The following is a 27714-nucleotide window of genomic DNA, read 5'->3' on the forward strand; positions in this document are numbered from 1 at the left end:
ATCCATAGATTTATCAGATTTAATTTTTTATTATCTATAGCAGGGGTGTCAAAAGTGTGCCCCGGAGGCCATTTGCGGCCCACAGCTAATGTTTTAAAGGCACACTGCACATTCTAAAAATACTATTAAAATAAACAAAAACATAACAAAAGTGAAATAAAAAAGCTTAAAGGTTAAATGTCATTTAGAAAATGTTGCAATGTTGACTAACAAAACAAAACTGTTTTTTTTTCTTTCAAACTGTCATTGCTCAAAACATAATATTGAATCAAAATTTATGTTGTTCTGAGTTATTGACCTATCCAAGCATCCGATTACTTCACATCAAATATTCCACTAAGAAAAATATTTTTGGTGGAAGATTTTGCAAATTTGGTAAATAAATAACCCAAAAATTTATATTTTGTTGTTTTCTTATTGTACCAAAAATGAACCGAACCGTGACCTCTAAACCGAGGTAAGTACCGAACCGAAATGTTTGTGTTCCGTTACACCCCTAATTAATAGTATCTCTAATTTGTCTGTAACTCACAGCTATTGATTGTCCAAGCTGTAAATTATGTTAAAGTTGCTAAACTGATGCTGTAAGTGTTGATGGAATAAATATACAATCAATTAATAATGATGAGGACTGACAGGGTTAGAATGCAGCACAGTAAAGAAATCTGGGCTGCACAGGAACTTGGCGCTGGGAGACTGGAGCAGCAGAGAAAGACGACCACTTGAATGACTGACTGCACTCTCTCGTCGGTATTCTACAATACAATCAGAGGATACATGTTTAAATTTGACTATATAACACATTCTATAACACAAATAGGTGACTGCATATGCAACACCTATTGCTGAATAACATTCATTTTCAACACTCTTTTGCAAATAAAACACATAAGTCAAATTGTGTGCAACAGTATGAAGTCATCAGTGATGTAATTTTAAATGCACCAAACATTGGCTCTTGGGAAAGGCAAACAAGGATTTTCTTCAAAGAAATTGTACATACAGTGAGTAAAAAGTATGTGATCCCTGCTGATCAATTAACATCCATACAAAGATATGAACACCACAATGCTTTTATGGTAGTACTAAATCACATTTTGTATTGAAATCAAATACTTACTTACCTTAATCTGATGCAAATCAATTCATACACTTTTTTGGGTGATTTGTGTACATTTGTACAGTGTCTGTTACAATACAGCTACCATAAAATGATGAGTGCTTATAAAATGTGTTGGCTGCACTACATTTAAATCAAACCATTGATTATTGTATGAATGCTGACAATGTTAACCAATGAAAACTGACCAGAAATGGAATGAAGCATCAAATCAGGCTCTGGTTCAAGAAGCAGATCAGCTGAGCTGTCCTCTGTTCTCTCACTGCTGGTAATAGTTCTCCTGATGCTCTGATATCTGATAAACAATACACAAACCATAGAAACTGTCAGGTGTTTAATCAAGTGTTTAACTGCATGTTGTGTCAAGTGTTTCACTAGGTGTTAATCAAGTGTTTAATCAAGTGTTATATCAAGTGTTTTATCAAATTGTATATCAAGTGTTGATATCAAGTATTTCATCACGTTTATCGAGTGTTATTCAAGTGTTTCGTCTAGCATTATATCAAGTGTTTCATCGAGTGTTATATCAAGTGTTTCATCAAGTGTTGTATCAAATATTATATCAAATGTTATAACTTAAGTACTTCATCAAGGTTTCATCAAGTGTTTCATCAAGTGTTATATCAAATAGTTTATTACGTGTAAGTCATGTGTTTCATTAAGTGCTAAATCAAGTGTTATAGCAAGTGTTTCAGCAAGTGTTTCATCAAGGGTTATATCAGGTGTTATATCATGTGTTACTTACATGAAGTGCTTCATTATGTTTCATTGCGTGTTATATCTAGTGCTTCATCAAGTGTTATATCATGTGTTATATCAAGCAATTTATTGTGTTTGTTTCATCAAGTGTTTCATCAGGTGTTATAGCAAATGTTTAATAAAGTGTTTCACTGAGTGTTATATCAAGTGCTTCATTAAGTGTTTCAATGAGTGTTTAAACAAGTGTTTCATTAAGTGTTATATCAAGCGTTTTGTCGAGTATTATATCAAGTGTTGTATTACATGTTTTATCAAGTTTTTCATCGACTGTTAAATCTAGTGTTTTATAAAGTGTTTTTACAAGCGTTATATAAAGTGTTTCATTGAATGTTGTATTAAGTGTTTAAATTTGTGTGTTATTAAGTATTACGTCGAGAGTTTTATACATTTTTTCATCGACTCTTATAACAAGTGTTTCAATAAATGTTTCATAAAGTCTTAAATTGAAAGGTAGATCAAGTGTTTCATCGAGTGTTTCAGCAAGTGTTTCAATAAGTGTTTTATTAAGTGTTATATTGAGAGTTATATAAAGTGTTTCTTCAACTGTTTCATCAAGGTTTATATTGAGTGTTTCATTGACTGTTATATCAAGTGTTTCATTAAATGTTTCAAATTGTCTTATGTCGAGAGTTTTATCAAGTATTTCATCGTGTCTACATGAACTGTTGGGTGCGAGCACTGTCATTGCTGTCGTCCCAAATTAGAGCTTTCTAGTAATCCATGTGGAGTGACATCACTTCCTGTCCAACGAGTGACTACTCGCTGCTGCTGCCACGAAAAATATAAGTACTATCTTTCTATTTGTGTGCTTCTAATTGTTTTCAAACTTGCAAACCACCCGCTGAAATTGTGACGCGTTCAATCTATCGTAGCACCAAGCAAATAATCTCAAGATCCCCATCATATCAATTCCTAGATGTGATTGAAATTATTTAAAGGCCTACTGAAATGCGATTTTCTTATTTAAACGGGGATAGCAGGTCCATTCTATGTGTCATACTTGATCATTTCGCGATATTGCCATATTTTTGCTGAAAGGATTTAGTAGAGAACATCGACGATAAAGTTCGCAACTTTTGGTTTGGTCGTTGATAAAAAAGCCTTGCCTGTACCGGAAGTAGCAGACGAGTAGCGTGACGTCACCGGTTGTGGAGCTCCTCACATCCGCACATTGTTTACAATCATGGCCACCAGCAGCGAGAGCGATTCTGACCGAGAAAGCGACGATTTCCCCATTAATTTGAGCGAGGATGAAAGATTCGTGGATGAGGAAAGTGAGAGTGAAGGACTAGAGGCAGTGGGAGCAATTCAGATAGGGAAGACGCTGTGAGAGGCGGGTGGGACCTGATATTCAGCTGGGAATGACTAAAACAGTAAATAAACACAAGACATATATATAATCTATTAGCCACAACACAACCAGGCTTATATTTAATATGCCACAAATTAATACGGCACAACAAACACCTCCCCCCTCCCGTCCATATAACCCGCCAATACAACTCAAACACCTGCACAACACACTCAATCCCACAGCCCAAAGTACCGTTCACCTCCCCAAAGTTCATACAGCACATATATTTCCCCAAAGTCCCCAAAGTTACGTACGTGACATGCACATAGCGGCACGCACGTACGGGCAAGCGATCAAATGTTTGTAAGCGTACTCACGGTACCGTGTCTGCGTATCCAACTCAATGTCCTCCTGGTAAGAGTCTCTGTTGTCCCAGTTCTCCACAGGCCAATGGTAAAGATTGACTGTCATCTTTCGGGAATGTAAACAATGAAACACCGGCCGTGTTTGTGTTGCTGAAGTCGGCCGCAATACACCGCTTCCCTCCTATAGCTTTCTTCTTTGGTGTCTCCATTGTTCATTGAACAAATTGCAAAAGATTCACCAACACAGATGTCCAGAATACTGTGGAATTTTGTGATGAAACAGACGAAATTTAAAATTGCACTTTAGTAAATTAACCCGGCCGTATTGGCATGTGTTGCAATGTTAAGATTTCATCATTGATGTATAAACTATCAGACTGCGTGGTCGGTAGTAGTGGGTTTCAGTAGGTCTTTAAGGTGCACAACACAAAATAAACGTAACGTTATTAATATCAGTACTACGGACACCATTAACACAAATTCCTCAAAACAACCCACTACTATGGGCTTTTTAAACTTCAGATCATTGTCTCCCAAAACGTTATTAGTTAATGAGGTCATTAGAGACAACAATCTTAACGTCATTGGTCTGAGCGAGACCTGGCTAAAACCAGATGATGTTTTCCCGCTTAACGAGGCATCTCCTCCTAACGATACGAATGCACATATTGCCCATCCCCTTAAAAGGGGTGAAGGGGTCACACTTATATACAATGAAAACCTTAACCTTAGATCTAACCTAAGTAATAAATATAAATCATGTGAGGTGCTTAGTATAAGGTCTGTCACATCGCTACCTTTCTATCTGGTTGTTATCTATCGCTCCCCTGGGCCCTATTCGGACTTTATCAGTAAATTTTCAGTTTGTCGCTGATCTAGTGACACTAGATAATATAATTATAATGAGGGATTTTCAAATCCATATGAATACCCTGTCAGACCCTCCGTGGGTGGCGCTCTAGACTTGTGGTCTTACACAAATAATAAATGAACCCACGCATCGCAACGGTAATACGATAGACCTAGTCCTTGTCCTGGGTGTCACCACCTCCAAAGTTATGGCACTCCCATACACTAAAGTAATGTCTGATCACTTCCCATTAAAATTTGAAGTTATGAGTCAATGTCAACAAGCTATTAATAACCAATGCTTTAGCAGTCATAACATTAATGCTGCTACAATGACTCTTGCTGGCCAACTGCCAGCAGTAATGGCACCATTCGCAAATTACGTGGGGTCTATCGCTAACCTCACAAACAACTTTAACAATGCTCTGCACAACGCCATTGAGAGTATAGCACCGCTAAACCTAAAAAAACGGCCCCTAAAAGGCGTACTCCCGGTTCACAGAAGAAACCAGAGCTCTTAAACTATCATGTAGAACTAAATCAAAGGTTTTCAATTAAGCATGGAGTAATAGTTTAATAACTTATAAACACACTCTTAACTTAGCTAAAATTAATTACTCCAATCTCATCCGCCTCAAAAAAAAAAAATCCTAAATATTTGTTTTAATACAGTAGCATCGCTAACCCAACAAGGGACTTCTCTCAGTGGCTCCACCCACTCGGATAAAGACTTAATGAAATTATTTACTAAAAAAATTAAGTACATTTGAAAGGAGATTAAAGGGGAACATTATCACAATTTCAGAAGGGTTAAAACCATTAAAAATCAGTTCCCAGTGGCTTATTTTATTTTTCGAAGTTTTTTTCAAAATTTTACTCATCACGCAATATCCCTAAAAAAAGCTTCAAAGTGCCTGATTTTAACCATCGTTATATACACCCGTCCATTTTCCTGTGACGTCACACAGTGATGCCAATACAAACAAACATGGCGGTTAGAACAGCAAGGTATAGCGACATTAGCTCGGATTCAGACTCGGATTTCAGCGGCTTAAGCGATTCAACAGATTACACATGTATTGAAACGGATGGTTGTAGTGTGGAGGCAGGTAGCAAAAACGAAATTGAAGAAGAAACTGAAGCTATTGAGCCATATCGGTTTGAACCGTATGCAAGCAAAACCGACGAAAACGACACGACAGCCAGCGACACGGGAGAAAGCGAGGACGAATTCGGCGATCGCCTTCTAACCAACGATTGGTATGTGTTTGTTTGGCATTAAAGGAAACTAACAACTATGAACTAGGTTTACAGCATATGAAATACATTTGGCAACAACAAGCACTTTGAGAGTGCAGACAGCCCAGTTTTCATCAATTAATATATTCTGTAGACATACCCTCATCCGCTCTCTTTTCCTGAAAGCTGATCTGTCCAGTCCAGTTGGAAATGCATCTGCTTTGAGTGTCGCAGGATATCCACACATTCTTGCCATCTCTGTCGTAGCATAGCTTTCGTCGGTAAAGTGTGCGGAACAAACGTCCAATTTCTTGCCACTTTCGCATCTTTGGGCCACTGGTGCAACTTGAATCCGTCCCTGTCCGACAACACACCGACGAGGCATGATGTCTCCAAGGTACGGGAAACAGTCGAAAAAACGGAAAATAACAGAGCTGATTTGTCTCGGTGTTTGTAATGTGTTTGAGAAAATGGCGGATTGCTTCCCGTTGTGACGTCATCGCTCCGAGAGTGAATAATAGAAAGGCGTTTAATTCGCCAAAATTCACCCATTTAGACTTCAAAATTCGGTTAACAAAATATATGGTCTTTTTTCTGCAACATCAAGGTATATATTGACGCTTACATAGGTCTGGTGATAATGTTCCCCTTTAAAGATAACCCATCCCAGCTCCAACTGGGTTCTGTTAACGCAGATACTGTCAGGCTTGTCACTGATAGTTTTTGGTTATGTATTAGTTATTCCTCTGTGTTTGTTTTATTTCCTGTCAGCGCTCTTATTTTTGTTCAGTTTCCTGCTTGTCTACCTGAGCGCTGTTTCCCCTCAGCTGCGGCTGATTGGCACCTGGCCAAACCTGGTGTTAATCAGCCGGCTGCTATTTAGACCTGCCTTGCCCTCCAGTCAGTACTGGAGTATTATAAGCTGTATGCTGTGGACTGTTGCTATGAGCTGTTCCTGTTTGCTGGTTCCTGATAGCTGTTTGCAGTTTGCTGTCTGCTAGCTCCTTGTTTCTTGGTTTCCTGTTAGCTGTATCCTGTTAGCTGTTCGCTGTTTCCAGTTCACCTGTTTTCCTGGTATCCTATTTCCTGTCTCCTGGTTCCTGGTTTGTGTTTTTCCTGCATTTTTTGGACATAAAAAATCATGTCTTCCTGTATCAAGCCTGCCATCTCTGCATCTTGGGGTTCGTCACCACCTATTCCTGACAGATACGACTGTATGTACAACGGATAATGACTCTCTTTTTGAAGACACAACATTAGAGGAACTCCTGAAACTCATAAATGGGACAAAACAAACAACATGTTTACTTGACCCACTTCCTGGGAAACTTATCAAGGAGCTGTTTGTAATATTAGGACCATCAGTGCGAAATATTATTAACTCATCACTTTCCTCTGGTGCTGTTCCCCTCGCATTCAAAACAGCGGCTATTCATTCTCTGCTAAAAAAATAACTTTGATTCTGACCTTCCCTTTGTCTTGAAAATCTTCAAAAAAAATTGTCGGACAGCAGCTAAATGAACACTTAGCGTCTAACAATCTCTGTGAACCCTTTCAGTCCCGTTTCAGGTTAAATCACACTACCGAGACAGACCTCGCAAAAGTGACTAATGATCTATTTCTAACGATGGACGCTGATGTGTCATCCATGTTGCTGCTACTTGATCTTAGCGCTGCTTTCAATACCGTCAAGCATAACATTTTATTAGAATGTATCAAAACATATATTGATATGTCAGACTTAGCCTTTTCTTGGTTTAACTCCTATCTTACTCCCATAAAAATGTGACCTTGGAGTATGTTAAGGTAACGTGCGGAGTCCCACAGGGTTCGGTTCTTGGCCCTGCACTTTTCAGCAACTAAATGCTGCCGCTAGGTGACATCATACGCAAATACAGTGTTAGCTTTCACTGTTATGCTGATGACACCCAACACTACATGCCCCTAAAGCTGACCAACACGCCAGATCGTAGTCACATGGAGGCGTGTCTAAATGAAATCAAACATTGATGTCCAGCAACTATTTGCACCTTAACGCTAAGAAAACGGATATGTTGATTATTGGTCCTGCAAGACACCGTCACCTATTTAATAACATTTGACGAACAAAAAAATTATACAAAGCAACGTGGTAAAGAATCTCTGAATTATTTTCAACCCAACTCTCTCGTTTGAGTCACACATTAAGCGTGTTACTAGAACAGCCTTCTTTCATCTCCGTAATATCGCTAAAGTTCGTCCCATTTTGTCCACCACCGACTCTGAGATCATTATTCATGCATTTGTTATGTCTCGTCTTGATTACTGTAACATACTATTTTCGAGTCTCCCTTTTTCTAGCATTAAAAGATTACAGTATGTACAAAATGTGACTGCTAGACTTTTGACAAGAACAAGAAAGTTTGATCATATTACATCTATACTGGCTCACCTGCACTGGCTTCCTGTGCACTTAAGATGCGCCTTTAAGGTTTTACTACTTACGTATAAAATACTAAACGGTCTAGCTCCATCCTATATTGCTGATTGTATTGTACCATATGGCTTATTAGTAATTCCCAGAGCCCCAAAAAAGTCTGCGAGCGATAGAGCGTTTTCTATTCGGGCTCCAGTACTATGGAATGCCCTACCGGTAACAGTTAGAGATGCTACCTCAGTAGGCATTTAAGTCCCCAAAACTCATTTATATACTCTAGCCTTGAAAAGAAAACTTTTTTAGAACAGTTTTTCTTTTCTGCCTTGCCCCCCTCTCCTGCGTGGAGAGGTAATCAAGTGGCAACGGATCAGTTTCCACAGAGGAGGAGCTCACTGTCCCAAGTATGCTGACTTGTCTGGATACAAGGGGATCCACTGCTGGCCTCCCTATGGACTGGACTCTCACATTATGAAGTTGGAACCCGGGATGGACCACTTCTCTATGCATCAGTCCGTGACGTCTCGGCGCTCCGACCTGTCTACATATAAGAGGATCTCCCTGCTGACCTCCCTATGGACTGGACTCTCAGATTATTAAAGGGGAACATTATCATCAGACCTATGTAAGCGTCAATATATACCTTGATGTTGCAGAAAAAAGACCATATATTTTTTTAACTGATTTCCGAACTCTAAATGGGTGAATTTTGGCGAATTAAACGCCTTTCTATTATTCGCTCTCGGAGCGATGACGTCACAACGGGAAGCAATCCGCCATTTTCTCAAACACATTACAAACACCGAGTCAAATCAGCTCTGTTATTTTCCGTTTTTTTCGACTGTTTTCCGTACCTTGGAGACATCATGCCTCGTCGGTGTGTTGTCGGAGGGTGTAACAACACGAACAGGGACGGATTCAAGTTGCACCAGTGGCCCAAAGATGCGAAAGTGGCAAGAAATTGGACGTTTGTTCCGCACACTTTACCGACGAAAGCTATGCTACGACAGAGATGGCAAGAATGTGTGGATATCCTGCGACACTCAAAGCAGATGCATTTCCAACAATAAATTCAAAGAAATCTGCGAGCGGATGAGGGTATGTCTACAGAATATATTAATTGATGAAAACTGGGCTGTCTGCACTCTCAAAGTGCATGTTGTTGCCAAATGTATTTCATATGCTGTAAACCTAGTTCATAGTTGTTAGTTTCCTTTAATGCCGAACAAACACATACCAATCGTTGGTTAGAAGGCGATCGCCGAATTCGTCCTCGCTTTCTCCCGTGTCGCTGGCTGTCGTGTCGTTTTCGTCGGTTTCGCTTGCATACGGTTCAAACCGATATGGCTCAATAGCTCCAGTTTCTTCTTCAATTTCGTTTTCGCTACCTGCCTCCACACTACAACCATCCGTTTCAATACATGCGTAATCTGTTGAATCGCTTAAGCCGCTGAAATCCGAGTCTGAATCCAAGCTAATGTCGCTATTCCTTGCTGTTCTATCCGCCACGTTTGTTAGTATCGGCATCACTATGTGACATCACAGGAAAATGGGCGGGTGTATATAACGATGGTTAAAATCAGGTACTTTGAAGCTTTTTTTAGGGATATTGCGTGATGGGTAACATTTTGAAAAAAACTTCGAAAAATAAAATAAGCCACTGGGAACTGATTTTTAATGGTTTTAACCCTTCTGAAATTGTGATAATGTTCCCCTTTAACCGTATCCAAGATTTCTCATTGTTCCTATTGGGTGGAGTTTTTTCTTGTCCTGATGTGGCATGAGAGCCGAGGATGTCCTTTGTGGTTTGTGCAGCCCTTTGAGGCATTTGTGATTAACGGCTATATAAATAAGTGGTATATTAAGCGTTATGTCAAGTGCTTCATTGACTGTTACGTCAAGTGTTTCAATAATTGTTTCATAAAGTGTTATATTGATAGTTATATCAAGTATTGCATCAAGCCTTTTATCAAGTGTTATATCAAGTGTTTCATCTGCGTTTTATCAATAATTGAATCCAGTGTTATATCAAGTGTTTTACTTAGTGTTTCATCAAGTGTTACAAACGTACATCAAGTGTTTCACTTAGTTTTTCATCAAGTGTTAATATCAGGTGTTTCATCAAGTGTCATATCAAATGTTTCATCGAGTGTCTCATGAAGTGATTCATTGAGTGTTTTGTCATGTGTTTCATTAAGTATTTCATCCAGAGGTTTATCTAGTGTTTCATCAAGTGTTATATCAAGTGATATAGCAAGTGTTTCATCAACTGTTTCATAAAATGTTTAGTCAAGTGTTTCATTGAGTGTTTCACCAAGTGTTATATAAAATGTTTAACTAAGTGTTTATAAAGTGTTTCGTGAGATGTTTCATTGAGTGTTTCATCAAGTGTTTCATCAAGTGTTTCATTGAGTGGTCTGTCAAGTGTTTCATCGATTGTTTCCAAAAGTGTTTCATAGATTGTTCCACGGAGTGTTTTATTTAGTGTTTCATAAAGTGTTTTAGTAAGTGTTTAATGAAATGTTTCATCAAGTGTTTCATTAAGTGTGAAATGAAATGTTTAATCAAGTGTATCATGGAGTGTTTTGTGAAGTGTTACATCAAGTGTATCATGGAGTGTTTTGTGAAGTGTTACATCAAGTGTTTCATTAAGTATTTCACTGAGTAGTATTTCAAGTGTTTCATCAAGTATTTCATCGACTTTTTCATCATGTGTTAATGGAGCGTTTCATGGATTGTTTCATGGAGTGTTTCATCAAGTGTTATATCAATGTTTTATCGAATGTTTCATTAAGTGTTTCATTGAGTGTTAAACCTGCGGTTGAGTTGTTCCATTTGCTGAATAGAGTTAGACCGGGTCAGGCCCTGTTGTGCAGGAGGTTCAGTGGGTCGCTGCCATGTGGTGGTTCTGTTCACATGGTCAACAAAAAAAATTCTTCCATGACTGTCAATTCGAGCCTCCCAGTCTGAAAGCAGAACAAGTCAACACAACACCTTAAACATTAAACACGTCATCAAACATGTTCAAGTACAGTATTGTATATGAAAACATTAGCTCCACATTTGATGGTTTCACATTTCAGAATATCATCTTTAAAGTATATATTGTATACCGTGACGAGTCTTAGTGGGGTTTTTTTTACACTAGTCCTGGACTTTGGCTCGATTCCCCCGCCCTTTCCTGGCCCCTCTGGTCTTCGTTCACACTCATCATTTGTGTTACGAAATGTCGCTGACTTTGTTTTTCATATACTTAATTTGAGTAATTATGTTTTTTTTGTGCAAGGTGGAGGCTTTCAATAAAGAGATATATATATATATATATATATATATATATATATATATATATATATATATATATATATATATATACATACAGTATATATATATATATATATATATATATATATATATATATATATATATATATATATATATATATATATATATATATACATATATACACACACACAAATAATATTGTATATAATATTCATATTAATTCGGTACTAATAACGGTAAAAATGTAAACAATACCCATCCCTATTTTCAAGTTGTTTGATTGCTAACTGTACAGGAAATGGTGCATGAACCGGTACTAAAAATCCACACTGTGTTTAAAGAGGAATTGCACTTTTTTAAATCAACCCTTACTTGAAACAAAAACACAAACGTATTTTTCTTTTTTTGTGCATTCTAAATTTTAAACACGGCTAGTACCGCACAGCTTACAATGTAGCTAATGAGATTCATCTATTCCGCCTATAAAGCCATCTAAAAAACATCCAAAAACTGCTAAAAATACTAAATTTACATGCCGTGACCTGCATATTAACCAGGTATTAGCGACATCGTTATGATATGAGTTTACACCAAGGAACTATTTTTTAGCAATACGGCGCCTTGATAACGGAGGTAGTAGCTACTGCAGCTCCTGACATACTGAGCTGCTGCATCGCCTCTGAGTTGGTAAAAGTTTGTGCTAAATCTCGCGCAAACTCAAAATCATGCCTTGCACTTGTTGTGGTCATAAGCAGAGAAGTTGGAAAACCTCGTAATTGTACTTACGTGACAAGATGCTTGTTTGCACCCAGCATTTTTATACCCGAGGAGTGAGGATTATGATGAATTATCATTTAAACTAGGACACAAGTCTTGTGTTTCCCGCTTAGATATTGTATAGTGGATATTGTACAGTAAGTGACCGTTTTATTATGTTCGTAGTTTGCTTCTTTTTTTTTTTAGCACTTAGCTCTGCTTGCTCATCCTACGTATATTCAGATCACCATTTATCCCACAGTATTCACAATTAGTAAAAGTTGTTTTTGTTGACGGTAGTAGCGTAAGTTATACTGCGCTTTGTGAAATCAATGTGCACAAAAAAAGATGTGTACAATTATCAAAATACTGTAAATATTACATGTTTATATGAATGTGCCTGATACTACATTACATATATACTTACAGCATGTATATAAAAAATGTTGGATGATTTTTAGAGGGCTTTTATAGGCAGAATAGATCAAATCCCGATTACCTGCATTGGTAGCCGCACCTTGAAAATATTTGAAGCCATCAGAACACGAAACACACTCCCTGCTCTTCCCCCCAAAACCCCAAAACAATAAAAAACTATTCCAATTTCATTTATTTATTTAGACAAATTGTATCTATTCATATTACAGCCGTCCCACGTTACATTGTGCTTCCAATGTCGCGGCTTCACCACATCACTGTTTTTTTATATACTGTATATGTATTATTTTGTGCCAATCAACAAATATTCCCCAAGCACGATTAACGTTCCATTTCTGGGTTAAAGGTTACACTGCTATGTAAACGACATGGCACCTGGTTTTAGCACATGGAAGGCCGGTTCTAACTTAAAGGAATTACCCAGGATGTAATGAAGTATTTCCACGTCGGTGTGGCCGGGTCATGGCCATGGAAAGTATGCTTGGAGTATTTGTAATCGTTTTTTGTTTGTTTGTTTCTGTTTTTTTTAAGAATCAATCTTTAAAAAGGCGTTTTTAGGCCATCTCCATTCATACGTTCCAGCCTTGCTCCTCTGCTTCGGCTGCTAAGTTGGCATAGCACAGCGTTTTCCTTTCGTATGGCTCATTGATGGCATCCACCCAAGGGACCGTCAGCACAACTATGAGGACACGTTGACAGGCATTGGACCAGAGGACCAAGTCTAGCCGCAGGTTGGTCACTGCGATTTCAAGTATGAATGTGAGCCTCTGGCTTAGGTGCACTCACATTTCCGAATTTCGCTGCGTTAGTATGCATGAGTCTGCAGTTGTTCCCTTGTTCCGTTGTTTATCTCCTTCCCGAATGAAGGAGGATGTTAACTGTGGGACTATGTCCTGAGTAGCTATAGGCAAGGCGTTGGTGGTTACCATCTTCTGCTCAAGTTGTGCGGCCAAGCACCTCAACACTTGGTTGTGGTCCCATGTGTATCTTCCCTGAGTTAGCCCACCAGGATATGCTTGAGGTTGGCATGGGCTGCACACTGGAGATAGGTCGGATGCTCTCTAAACCAGAGGTGTAGGTTAATTGGAGAGGGAATTAAATTGTACATGGCTCTGATTATGACACTCAGCCTGTTACACTCCATGTTCCACAGTTCGCCCTATCCAATTTTCCTCTTTTCCACGCCATCCAATCTCATCCATCGACCTGCTGGGCTTAAGAAACTGCTTTAGCACAGCTCCTCCACCACGGGGCAGCCTTTTAAAATGTATGTGTTGTTGTTCCCCGCCCAAAGCCCCCTCAGCCACACTGTACGTGACCCACAATGTTTGAAGGTGGCCTTTGCGTCCGCCATTGCTGCAGTTGACTTCCAGCGTGGCTCGGTTGGTAAAGCGAACATGCCAGCAACTTGAGGGTTCCAGGTTCAAAACCTGCTTCTTCCATCCTCGTCACTTCCGTTGTGTCCTTGGACAAGACACTTTACCCACCTGCTCCCAATGCTACCAACACTGGTTTAAATTTAGCTTAAAGATGTAGATAATGGGTTTCATAATCATTGAGTCTGTAGAGAAAAGCGCTATATAAATATACCTATGAAGGTTCTCATTCATCCAGGTCGTTGTCATCTCGGTTTGTCTTGGAAGACGTTTCGCAGCTCATCCGAGTCAGCTTCATCAGTTCGTGCTCATAGACTTAGATTGCTCAGATCTAGTCCAAACATTTGTTGCCAAAACCCCAAATATTTATACTCCAAAAACCAGGAAGATGTGCCTGGCAAGGATGGTTTCGCCCTATTGTCATGAGAAAAACAACTGTTTTAATGCAAACGAGCAATCCTAACCGTCAAAGCCAACGACACTCGTTGAAATGTAAATTCCCCTTGTTAGCATTGAGGTATTGTGAGGCAGAACGATCGCTGTGGATCTAGTACTACCAGTCGAAAATAGTTTGAATCGCCCGCGTAAGCATTCCATAAGTTGTAAACAAGTGGCACAAATGGCATTCTGGTCACCTTCTGGTCACCTTCTGTGACCAGAACATTTCTAACTCCTGTTATTTGTTGAAGGCTAAATTTCAGTTTTTAAGTAATGGTTGAAAGGACGGTGTTGTATGTGGGAGACAGGTGGTGTCGCAGACCCCCTCCTCTGTTCAGGGATGGTTTTTCAACCTTGAGATAGAAGCCTTCCCTCACTCCTCTTATAATATAATTCACTTCACTTCATTTCCTCCTGTGGTCAGGATAGGGGCTGCACCTCGAACGAATGGATCCTGGGATTCTATGAGGGTCATTTCCAGCCTGGCTTTGGTACATTTGTACTCTTCCATCGAGCTCGAGATTGGCACAGAAAGCACCCCGTTCCCTTACGATCTTATGCTGCTGAGGCACCTTGGTAGTCTAAGCCACTTCCGGACTTGTGCGCTCACCAGCCTCTCCATCCGATTACCATGGGACAGAGTGACCTCGTAGATGGAAATTAGCCACATGAGACAAAGCAGAAGACCAAACTGGAAATCCCAGAGCTTCAGCTTACCTGGGAGAGCATTTCTTTTCTGTTTGGTGCATGTGTTTGTGGTTGTTATGGTCATCATTTTGACCATGTACACCCTGATTGGGAGGAGCCATAGCCTGCTCTTCAAATGTTCCCCTCCAACCACCTACCAGGATGCAAGAATGATAAGCTCCATTGCCATGGTGAGCGCAAGTGGAGAAATGGTGCAATCCGCCATTATGCCTACTACCAAGTGCTGCCTATGTTGTTACGCAGAACTGGAGGTCTTGGAAGTAGGTTTTTGCCAGCTGTGTGACACTCTGGGATTTGAAATAACTTGAAAGCTGTCCATAGTAGCTTGTGAGGCACTGACTCAAAAACGTTTGCAAGGTCTAGGAGGACCACATGTAAGTCTCTCTTTTCATTCTTGGCCATGTGTACTTGGTGCCAGATGACATTTCAGAACCAGAATCAGAAGTACTTTAATAATCCCAGAGGGGATTTTTTTGCATTTTCCAGACATCCTGAGAAGCCGCCTATCCCTCCCTTTTTGTTCTTCTGCAGGAATGTTGATAGTCTCTCTGCCAAATTCCTGAAAAACTGTTTTCCTTCCACATTCAGAAAACTGATTTGGCGGAATGCCGTGATATTTGAGGAGTTCTTCTCTTTGGGAATCAAGATTACCCGTTCCTTTGCCTTGCCCTTGGTATGACTCTTTTTTCCCATGCCACCTTCATTAGCTTCCAGAGGTATTTCAGAACACAAGGGGCATTCTTATAGAGCCTAAACAGGATGCCGTTGGGCCCTGGGGCTGATGCTGTTTTAGCCCTTTTCACAGTTCTCTCAACTTCGCTCCATGTCGGGGGCATTGTGTTCATCTGGTGCTCAGCAGATTGAATTGGTGGCATGTCTTTTGGGATGATGACTCGCACCTTCCTCTGTTTGTCTGAGTAGGTCGTCCTCAGGTGCTCCTCTAGTTCCCTTACAGTTACTTTAAGGTTCCGTTTTTTTCCTTGACAGAGGTTTATGGTGAACTTGTAGAGACTCGAGTCCTTTCCGTTCTTCTTACAGGCCTTCTTCCAATGCTTTCTCAGACTTCTTTTTTCACAAGCCTCTCAATCTCCTGCTGTCTCCTGGACTTGAGGTTGGGCTGATGGTTCTTTCTGTGTTTTATGGTTGCTGCTTTTTACTCCAAATCTCTCTGCTTTACAACTGTAGATGATGTCTTCAGTCTTCTCGAGTTTAAATTTAAAAGCTATTTTTAAACCTTCTAACTGACAAACTAGGTCAATGTTGGTAGTTTCCCACTCCTTTCTCTGGCAGGATTTAGGCCACAAGATCTGAGGCTTTCGTTCCTTTATCTTTTTGTCTGCTATTAATTGTGACTGGGTGGGCACTGGACTGTTGTCTGTCGATGTAACTGCGTTGATTGAGCTCTGTTTGTGGTTCTGATACCCTGGATTGTGGGGAATATCCTGCCACCATCCTTCACCCGACTGATTTCCACTACCTCTGAGGAAGTAGCGGTCAATGCGAGGCCCCTCGCAAAGCTCTCTCAGGCAGTTTTTCCTGCCCTGAAGGATTTAGAGATCCTTTTCTGATGTTACCTTACTCCAGCCACAGATGTAGCAGCAACGTAGCTTGTGTCCTGTAAATTATTTTTCTCTGTTTGCGTTGATCATTTGAGGCATAGTCAAATTTGTTCCAGGATTTGTTACCATGTAATCTATCGATGAGTCATCTCCGCCCTCGCTCTCACAGACTACGGAGGTGTTTTTCTTTTTGAACTAATTGTAGCATTTGTAGGGTGGACCCAAGTCACTGTGTAGTGCCAGGATCTTGCTGACATGAGCAGCTACCCCAGGTCAGCCCCGAGGAGTCTATTCCCTCCTGTCAGCAGTCTCCTCAAGCTGTCACCAAGTCTTTCCTTGGTTGTCAACAGCCCTTTCACAGTGATCACTGGCTTAGAACCAGAATTCAGATTTGGTTAATAGGACTGGTTCCTACAATCCTTAATGAAATACTGGAGAGACACATTCTTAAGTGGGGTTGTAGATATTCTTGGTGTAATTAGTACTGAGCACTAGGGGTCGCAAAACAACACTTCATCAGTTGTGTGCCCCCGACTCATTGGTGTTTCGGCCTTTTATCACAATACATCCTCGTCCGAGGCTGGCTGACCACAGGTCATGTATGTGTTGTCTGGTGGCTCCATGCGGTCATTTTGCAGCCCATGCAGTGTCTATCTGTTTTAGCCACAGCCAGTGGCTGCTCCTTGCTGCAACAATGGCAAGTAATTTCATTGCCTTCCGATGGGCCTGGCCTCTGATTCCCACCTCCGTTAGGAGCCTTGTGGCGGAGGGGGCTACAAAGTCTTTGCACCCTAACGCTACAGCCTTGCTCCTCTGCTTCGGGCGCTAAGTTGGCATAGGGCAGCCATTTCCTTTTGTATGCTTCATCAATGGTATGTTCCCAAAGAACCGTCAGCTAAACGATGAGGACACATTGGCAAGCATTGGACCAGAGGACCAAATCTGGCCGCAGGTTGGTCACTGCAATTTTGGGTGGGAATGTGAACCTCCAGTTTAGGTCCACTCACATTTCCCAATCTCTCACACTGTAATGTTTAGGATAAACATTCTTACTGTAATAGTCTATGGATATTCTCATTCATCCAGGTCATTGTAATCTCAGGGCATTCAATCGATCGCAACTGTTTGGTTTGTGTTCAAAGATGTTATACCTCTCATCCAAGTAGGCTTCATCAGTTCATGCTCATAGACTTAGATTAGTCAGATCTAGTCTTAGACTTAGATTGGTCAGATCTATTCTAGCGGCTGGTGCCATTCTTACTGTAATTGAACACAAACATAATGCTGAAAGGTTGTAATCATATTTTTTACTTCAAACAAGTATTTCTAAGTGAAAATAATTGTGCAGGAACATTTACTGTTTCAGGCAAATATTTATAAGAATAACTTACTGTTGATGTCTTTAAAGTAACAATGTAAACATTCAGTGTAACAAGAATAAAACAACAATGTACAGTTTAGTGTCTTTCAACTTTTACATTATGGGAAGCAATGTCTTCTATTATATATATATTTGTCATTGTTATATCAGTCTGGAAAATGTTTCTCAGAAAAGCAAACTAACAAGATAACTTTTAATAATGTAAATACCGCACAAACTGATGTTTGGCTTTGTTGGCTTTAAAAATATTTTCTGTGCGACTGTTTATGAGGTGCCGACTTGTCTAGACCTGCCTTTCGCCCAAGTACAGCTGGAATAGGCTCCAGCCCCCCGCAACATCAAGAGAGGCTAGCGGTAGAAAAATAGATGGATGGAGTGGGGATTTAATAAGTAGCTTTTTAGTTTACTTGTATTTTCCGTAATTAACATTTTTTTTTCCGGTAATTTTCTGCCCAGCGGTGCGAGGAGACCGGCTGGCTCTGTATCCCCTTGGAAACGCTCAAAACGTAAGGGCCATGCTTCGCTTTGTGGAATGCAGTTTTTCTTACCTCTGCCAAAGAGGTTATGTTTTGGCCTGAGCTTGTTTGTTTGTTAGCAACATAACTCAACCAGTTATGGACAGATTTAATGTCCAAAAAAACAACTCCTTTTATCTACAACAAGTACAAACACACTTTACTTCCTATTTACGGTGTTCCACGCCTACACCTTGCCATTCCTGCGCTGTGCAGAGGATTTTGAGAGGTGTAGTTTATTTACAGACCGGTCAACGCTAAAACGCCAGTAAAAAAATGCATCCACCAAATTTTTGTCTAATCCCGTCACACCTTGCGGTATTACTGAGAAGACTTTGAAACCGAAATATTGCGGTATTTGTAATACTGTTACATCTCTACTAAACATGTTATACTGCACACCGTAGGAATATATGCTAACCGCCAGCTACAGCTCTTGAAAGTAAACAAAGGTACAAATACCACAGGAACTATACCAAGTACTATACTGTAGTATCGGGTTGATACAATTATTTTAGTTTTATTTACAAAGTCAGGAAGTAAGTCCCTGGACACAGGACGGCTTTAAAGAATAAAACCAAACCTGTGTTTTGTGTGATTATAATTTTGCTAAAAAAAAAAGTATAATTTAATGATCTTGAAAATTAGAAGTATCAGTATCAACATTGATATGACTAATACTGTCCCTGGAACTACTTTGTATTGAATCGATAGCCAGATTTGTAGTATTGCCCATAACTATAGTAAAGTATAAAATGGAAGAATAAGTGCTGAACAGAAGTGTAGATAGAATCGTGTTATAGCAGAAAGTAACTTGATATTAAAAGTAAATTAGCAAGTAGATTAATAAAAGTTTAGAGAAAATAACACACCAAAAAATTACGCAATATGTTAGCGCATACAATCAGCAGCTAATTTAGGTGCCTTTGTGACCAGTTTGAAAATGTTTCTATTATCATTTACATACCAAATAATATATTGTGATATATCGTTATTTCAGGAGGCTGTGAGTACACTGTATCACAATATAGATTTTAGGTCATATCGCCCATCCTTGTTACGTACACAAACACACACAGACACACACACACAAAACTCACTGGGTGGAAGAGGCTCGTCCACACGCTGATAGCGGTGAATGTCTTGTCGAACAGATGGAAGGGACCTAACAGGATGACCATTAACAGGAGAACCTGTTCACACACAATAATTAATTAGTCATTACAAGTTAAAATAGATTATTCATTTATTTCTTTGTAGATATTTAAACAAAGCATTAATTAAATTCCATCATTTTGTGTTTTATTGTGTTTGTGCAAAGAAAAAAGGAACAGACCTCCCCATACCTTCCTCTACATCTGTTTCTATGGTAACCATCTCCTCATGTGGCTTTGAGTCATCTTCGTCTTGGTTTTCCTGGAGGCTCAGCTTCCTCACACTTATCTCCAGAAAGTTATCCTGGTCTGAAGCTGAGGCCGTTTCTCCCTGTCCACGGCCTTCATTGTCTGCATTACCACAAATCATATTTTCTCCGGAATCCATGACGGGGTCTGGAACTTCCTCTGCTTCCTACAGGAACATCACAAGGGAAACATCAGCTTTCAAATGTTTCACACTCCTGAGGAAGCGTTGCTCTATCGCAGAAACAACTGAACAATGGTGATAAAGGCTTACATAAGACGTACAAAAAAATTTGAAGTTGAGATTCACAAATGTGTTTTTTCATGGCCGATACCGATAGATATAATTAGTAGTTAAGGAGGCCGATAACCAATATTTGGACCAGACATTCATTTGCAGTAAAAGTTAATTATACATAAAAATTATGAGCACCACAATGAAAGCAGCTGAGCATACCAGGAAAGAACTGTCACAATAACTTAAATAAATGTTCTGTCAGATATCAGAACATATTCTGGGAGAATCATTGACAATGCGAGTATTTTCAAACTATAGAGCAAACCAGTATATAAGTCGCACCCATTAAAATTTTAGAAGAAAAAAATATTTCCCATATATTGGCAGCGCCGGACTATGAGCCGCAGATATACACATTGTTGCACCTTATTTACACAGAAATATTTTGTAAATGTTTATTTACATACCTTAATTGTTTCCAAACAGTGTCTGTAAGCGGCAGTAAAACGGCTGATCAAATAAAACAGACTTCATCGTCAAGCTAGCTCTCCAGCCGCTAAACAGACTCAATAACTCCAAAGTGTCTTTGTGGTGAATTTATGAAACTGAAACAATACAAAAAGAATGCCACTGTAAGTTAATAATACAAGCCCCGTTTCCATATGAGTTGTAAAATTATGTTAGATGTCAATATAAACGGAATACAATAATTTGCAAATCATTTTCAACCCATATTCAGTTGAATATGCTACAAAGACAACATATTTGATGTTCAAACTGATAAACATTTTTTCTTGCAAATAATCATTAACTTTAGAATTTGATGCCAGCAACACGTGACAAAGAAGTTGGGAAAGGTGGCAATAAATACTGATAAAGTTGAGGAATGCTCATCAAACACTTATTTGGAACATCGCACAGGTGTGCAGGCTAATTGGGAACAGGTGGGTGCCATGATTGGGTATAAAAACAGCTTCCCAAAAAATGCTCAGTTTTTCACAAGAAAGGATCGGGCGAGGTACACCCCTTTGTCCACAACTGCGTGAGCAAATAGTCAAACAGTTTAAGAACAACGTTTCTCAAAGTGCAATTGCAAGAAATTTAGGGATTTCATCATCTACGGCAGGGGTGTCGAACTCAAATACAGAGTGGGCCAAAATTTAAAACTGAACAAAGCCGCGGGCCAAGGTTGAACAAATGAACCTTTTTGATAGGGACCCAAACAAGTTTTGCATTAAATGTTTATTAACAAGCAAGGCTTATACAACTTTATAGTGACGTGCAAAATCGAGTTTCAAATAATAATAATAATAATTAAAAAATATCAATGGCATATCAAATACAATTTAAATAAAAATTGAATGCCTGTTTTCTATTTACAGCCTTCTGAGGTAAATATCAACATAAACTTTTTCCACAGGCTAATAAATTTGACAACAAAATAATGAATAAACCAACCATTCTGGACTTTAAACTGCTCAGTTTGCAACACACTGATCTAATCTGATGTGCCCAAGCCAGATACCTGGCATCTTTTCTTGGATGCTAGTTCATTAATGTCGGGGCTCAGGCTTTGAGCTGAGGCAACCTTTATTATCGAACGAAGGTATTCATCAGTCGTTATATCTCGTATTCCACAGTCTTGGGGGCGTGCCTTACAGGCACTACTTTTAACGTCCTCTACGAGCTGTCGTCACGTCCGCTTTTCATCCCTTCTAACAATGTGCCGGCCCAGTCACAAGATATGAGCGGCTTCTGTACGCACACGTATGCGAATGCAACGTATACTTGATCAACAGCGATGTAGTTTACACAGAGTGGCCATATAAGCAACTTTAACATTGTTAGAAATACACGCCACACTGTGAATCCACACCAAACAAGAATGACAAACACATTTTGGGAGAACATCCGCATCGTAACACAACATAAACACAACAGAACAAATAACCAGAACCTTTTGCAGCACATACTCTTCCGGGACGCTACAAAATACACCCCCCCGCTCCCACCAAACCCCCCCACCCCACCCACACACACACACACACACACCTTGTAGCGTCCCAGAAGAGATAGTGCGGCAAGGGGTTCTGGGTATTTGTTCTGTTGTGTTTATGTTGTGTTACGGTGCGGATGTTCTCCCGAAATGTGTTTGTCATTCTTGTGTGGTGTGGATTCACAGTGTGGCGTATATTTCTAACAATGTTGAAGTTTTTTATACGGGAACCCTCAGTGTAACCTGTATCACTGAAGATCAAGTATGCGTTGCAATCGCTTCTGTGTGCGTGCAAAAGCCGCATATATTATATGACTGGGCCAGCACTCGTTGGACTGGACGAAAAGGGGACGTGACGATTTTCGGGAGGGGCGCTGAAATTTGGGAGTCTTCCAGGAGGTTTTGGCAAGTATGAGAATTAGCGGTGAATGCGGTGTACCGCGTCACCGCTGCTGTATATAATCGGCGGGCCAGCTCTGGTGTTAATTTGATATCGCCTTAAGGGCCAACTGAAATTACATGGCGGGCCAAATTTGGCCAGAGTTTGACACCCATGATCTACGGTCCATAATATCATCAAAAGGTTCAGAGAATCTGGAGAAATCACTCCACGTAAGCGGAGTGATTAACATTGAATGACCGTGACCTTCGATCCCTCAGACGGCACTGTATTAAAAACCGACATCAATCTCTAAAGGATATCACCACATGGGCTCAGGAACACTTCAGAAAACCACTGTCACTAAATACAGTTCATCGCTACATCTGTAAGTGCAAGTTAAAGCTCTACTATGTAAAGCGAAAGCCATTTATTAATAACATCAAGAAACACCGCCCGGTTTCTCTGGGCCTGAGATCATCTAAGATGGACTGATGCAAAGTGGAAAAGTGTTCTGTGGTCTGACGAGTCCACATTTCAAATTGTTTTTGGAAATATTCGACATCGTGTCATCCGGACTAAAGGGGAAGCGAACCATCCAGACTGTTATCGACGCAAAGTTCAAAAGCCAGCAGCTGTGATGGTATGGGGGTGCATTAGTGCCCAAGGCATGGGTAACTTACACATCTGTGAAGGCACCATTGCTGCCATCTATGCGCCGTCTTTTTCATGGACGCCCCTGCTTATTTCAGCAAGACACTGCCAAGCCACATTCAGCACGTGTTAAAACAGCGTGGCTTCGTAAAAAAAGAGTGTGGGTACTTCCCTGTTCCGCCTGCAGTCCAGACCTGTCTCCCATCGAAAATGTGTGGCGCATTATGAAGCATAAAATACGACAGCGGAGACCCCGGACTGTTGAACGACTGAAGCTCAACATAAAACAAGAATGGGAAAGAATTTCACTTTCAAAGCTTCAACAATTAGTTTCCTCAGTTCCCAATCGTTTATTGAGTGTTGTTAAAAGAAAAGGTGATGTAACACAGTGGTGAACATGCCCTTTCCCAACTACTTTGGCACGTGTTGCAGCCATGAAATTCTAAGCTAATTATTATTTGTCGTTTGAACATCAAATATCTTGTCTTTGTAGTGCATTCAATTGAATATGGGTTGGAAAGGATTTGCAAATCATTGTATTCCGTTTATATTTACATCTAACACAATTTCCCAACTCATATGGAAACGGGGTTTGTACTAACAAAGACACTCGTAAACGTGTTAGCATATTAGCTAATGCTAACGACGCTAGATTCATTTCATCACGACAGCACTTACAAATTTGCATGAAAACACTCCTACATACATCACACATGGGACGGTTTAGTAAGTATGAATTGTTTAAGTTATACTGTAAGACTTACAAACTTGGAGTGATGAATTACTAATACATACGAGTAAAAACGCTATGAATTGATTAACGTGGACCCTGACTTAAACAAGTTGAAAAACTTATTCGGGTGTTATGATTTAGTGGTCAATTGTACGGAATATGTACAATGTACTAATAAAAGTCTCAATCAATCAATCAGACGGCTAGAAGATGGAACGTCATTTGCAATTCTCGTTGAAAGGTCAGTCTAAACAGAAAGCCAAAGCAGCACTGCAGCACCTGCAGTGAGCAAAGTCGTCCAAAAATGGCGCCATAGCACAAACAATAATACAACTATTTGCAATATGGCCGTCAGCAAAATATTCATGAAATTAGCCGCAGGGTTCAAAGCATAGGAAAAAAGTATCGGCTAATAGTCCACAGTTTACAGTATTTTTTAATTCTTAAATTAACTTTAAAAAAAGGGGGAACTTTTCTCACGCAGGGCAAACGGGCTGGTGTTTGAGCAGTGGTTATTATGATCTACTTCACTAATTGTGTACCACTGGTATATCTAATGCGCAGCTTTAACGTGTACTAACACAACTATGCAGATGACACTCAGATCTTTGGCTCACTGATTGCAGGTGAACGTCGGCTTGTTGAGTCACTTTGCCTCTGCATCAAATATATCATTGTGTGGATGCCAAAACTATTTTTTTCAGCTAAACTACTTGAGACTCTCTCCCTGAAACCAAATAATCAAGTTAGAAATCTAGGGGTAATAATTGGCTCAAATTTGAAGTTACACAGCCACAATAAGTCAATAACATCAGCAGCCACATGAAAAACTGCAAAAACTGTAAAGCAGCTCCAGTACATCCAGAATGCTGCTGCTCGAGTCCTGACTGGAGTCTGGAAAAACGATCATATTAGTCCACTGCTTAGATCACTGCTCTGTCTTCCTGTTGCTCAGAGAACATACTTTAAAACAGCTTTCCTTGAGTCCAAGTCTTGCATGGTCTTGTGCCAAAGTAGATCTCTAACATGTTAGTGGTCTTTTGCTGGTGCCTAGAGTCAAGACCAAACCTGGTGAGACTGCGTTTCAGTTTTATGTTCCTAAAATCCAGAATTGTCTTCCCGAAGATGTGAGATGGGCCTCAACGTTGGCAATGTTAAAATCCAGGCTGAAATCACTTTCATTTAATATGACAACTGAAAGTATTTTATCTACACTCTTTGATTGATTTTGATTTAAATTATAATTCTTTTTATTAGTATTTTATATTTAATTTTTGCCTTCTTGCAATTTTCAGTAAAGCACTTTGAATTGCCTTGTGTACAAATTGTGCTCTTCCCTTGCCTTGCCTATCATATGCATATTGCATCTGTTGTTGACTAAAGCAATGGCAATGTTGCTAAGAATACGGTTCAACTCTGCTTGAACGGGTAGAAAAGCTACGTTGTTATCCTCATTCCTTAAACGGTGGCTTAAAAGGGCAGAGGGTAAACCTAAAATGAATAAATAAATGAAAAAATTAATGAAAGCGACTGTACACTAAGACGTTGGTCACACACCAAGACATATTTGGCTCGACCTAAACATTCGTAGACTGAAAATAACGCAAATAGAGATGTTCGTGAATCAGGGTTCCACTGTAATAAGAACAAATACATACATACACACTCGTGCGAATGTTGTTTCTGGACTTCAGCTCGGCGTTCAACACAATCATCCCTCAGCACTTGGTGAGCAAACTGGCCCCCCTTGGATTCAGTACTCCCCTATGCAACTGGCTGCTTGACTTCCTCACAGACAGACCCCAGTCTGTGAGAGTGGGCGACAACACCTTTAGTGCCATCTCCCTGAGCACCGGCTCCCCCCAGAGCTGCGTCCTGAGTCTGCTGCTGTTCACATTGATGACCCATGACTGCTGCGCCAGGTCCACTACTAACCACATTGTGAAGTATGCGGACGACACAACAGTAGAGGGCCTCATCCGTGACAACAACAACATGGACTACAGGGAGGAGGTGAAACAACTGGTTGACTGGTGCAGAACCAACAACCTGGTCCTGAATTTCGACAAGACCAAGGAGATCATCGTCGACTTCAGGAGGCACCAGTCCAGCCACACTCCACTCTTCATCAACTGCATAGCAGTAGAGATGGTAAGCAGCACCAAGTTCCTGGGGGTGCAGATAACTGACAATATGAGCAGGTGCCTACACACCGGAGCTCTTGTAAAAACAGCTCAGCAGCGCATGCACTTTTTGCGTTGGATGAAAAGAGCACAGCTCCCACCCCCCATTCTCACCACATTCTACAGAGGCACTATAGAGAGCCTACTGACCAACTGCATCTCTGTCTGGACTGGAGCCTGCAGTGCCTCAGACTGGAAGTCTCTGCAGAGAGTGGTGAGGACGGCGGGCTCCATGTAGTGCAAGGGTCGCCAACCTGTCAATCGCGTTCGGCCAGTTGATCCTCTGGACCCATCCATGGTACATCCACTCCTACATCAGTTACAACCCCGCCTGGATGTCTCTTTTCATCCTCTCCTCCCGCCGCTTTCAACACCACGGCCACTTCCCCACAGCACGGCGCACATTTTACCTGTTTGTCTCACAAACACGCATGCCATGATGTACACAAAAATCATCGAGCTGCAACAATGCATTACGGCTGCAACACATTGGACATTGTCTAGCATCCAACATCAAACAACTCTTCCTTAAACCAAGACCACCATCGCTCGCCTGCGACAAGAAGCTAACAAGCCAAATTCTAGAATACGTGAACATTGCTCCAAATTACTAATTTTGTGTTGATTTATATATACAAAAGTAAACATTGAAATGTGCAAAGGCAGTAATATATGATAAAACAAGGCGGCGGTGTTTATGCCCTCTTTATCACACAGAAAAATCCTGCCAGGTGAACAGCTGATTCTACTACTGACGTAAACTGACTTGCCTCACATATGTTACCAAAGGATGAACAAATACACAACGGTACTAAGACTATATTGGCCATAAACAGTTAACGTCTACAGCTGGGGTGCCCAGAGTGCATTACAGGGGGCATCTGCGGCCTGTGACTTGTTTGTCATTGGCCCTGGGGATATTACCAAAAAAAACACCGGCAAAAATTGGGAGAACAGCAAAAAGAACTATGAGAAAAAAACAAAATGTTGACATCAGCTAATACAACAAAAAGCTTTGTCTTTAAAAAACAACACTAAAATTAAATAAAATATGTTATATATATATATATATACATATATATATATATATATACAAATGTATGTACATATATACATGTATATGATTTGGCTTTTGGCTGAGACAGGAGATTTTGGGCTCAAAAAGGTTAGTGGCAACTAATCTAATGGTGCGCCTAAGAAGTCTGTAAATATGTACTGTATATAGAGTATCATTGTTGATGATGTTTGTCCATTGTTTATGATACAGTGTCCATAAATTTTAAATATACTTCATAGGCGTAGTATGCCTACAGTATTTTAATGTTGGTCATTATGGTGTTACTTGGAGAGAGTGGTTTCTGAGGTGGTACTTGGTGAAAAAATGTCGAGAACCACTGAAATAGAATGTGCTGACAAGTGGTACCTGTATGATCACCAGCCCTTGTCAGTAGCAGCGAATGAAAAGCTCAAAATCATCTACAGTTTTAAACAGCTAAGAAGCTGAATCACAATCAACCAGATTTTACCCTAGTGAAGAAATGTACCCAGGAGTGTACACTGACTTTGACATACCGGTATTAGCCAACCGGAACACCATCCACACTGAGTAAAAGAAAGCGGGTCTAGCGTTCGAAGTCAA

General features: G+C 40.2%; 1 protein-coding gene across 7 annotated transcripts in view; it reads right to left on the reverse strand.

Moving 5' to 3' along the window:
* The window catches only part of hecw2a (HECT, C2 and WW domain containing E3 ubiquitin protein ligase 2a), a 246889-nt gene that overhangs the window by 139745 nt on the left and 79430 nt on the right, over nt 1-27714 (reverse strand). For all 7 annotated transcript variants that reach the window (XR_009811391.1, XM_061926412.1, XM_061926411.1 and 4 more), the window contains 5 exons: nt 19839-20061; nt 19593-19685; nt 10855-11005; nt 1309-1415; nt 637-755 (listed from right to left, as the gene is read on the reverse strand). Coding sequence is in view for 6 of the 7 variants with exons in the window: in XM_061926412.1 (XP_061782396.1) it covers nt 637-755; nt 1309-1415; nt 10855-11005; nt 19593-19685; nt 19839-20061 (693 nt within the window). In the remaining variant the exon portion in view is untranslated. The remainder of the gene's footprint in view (nt 1-636; nt 756-1308; nt 1416-10854; nt 11006-19592; nt 19686-19838; nt 20062-27714) is intronic.

The sequence above is a fragment of the Nerophis lumbriciformis genome, linkage group LG31, assembly GCF_033978685.3.
Source record: "Nerophis lumbriciformis linkage group LG31, RoL_Nlum_v2.1, whole genome shotgun sequence".
Classification (NCBI taxonomy): Eukaryota; Metazoa; Chordata; class Actinopteri; order Syngnathiformes; family Syngnathidae; genus Nerophis; species Nerophis lumbriciformis.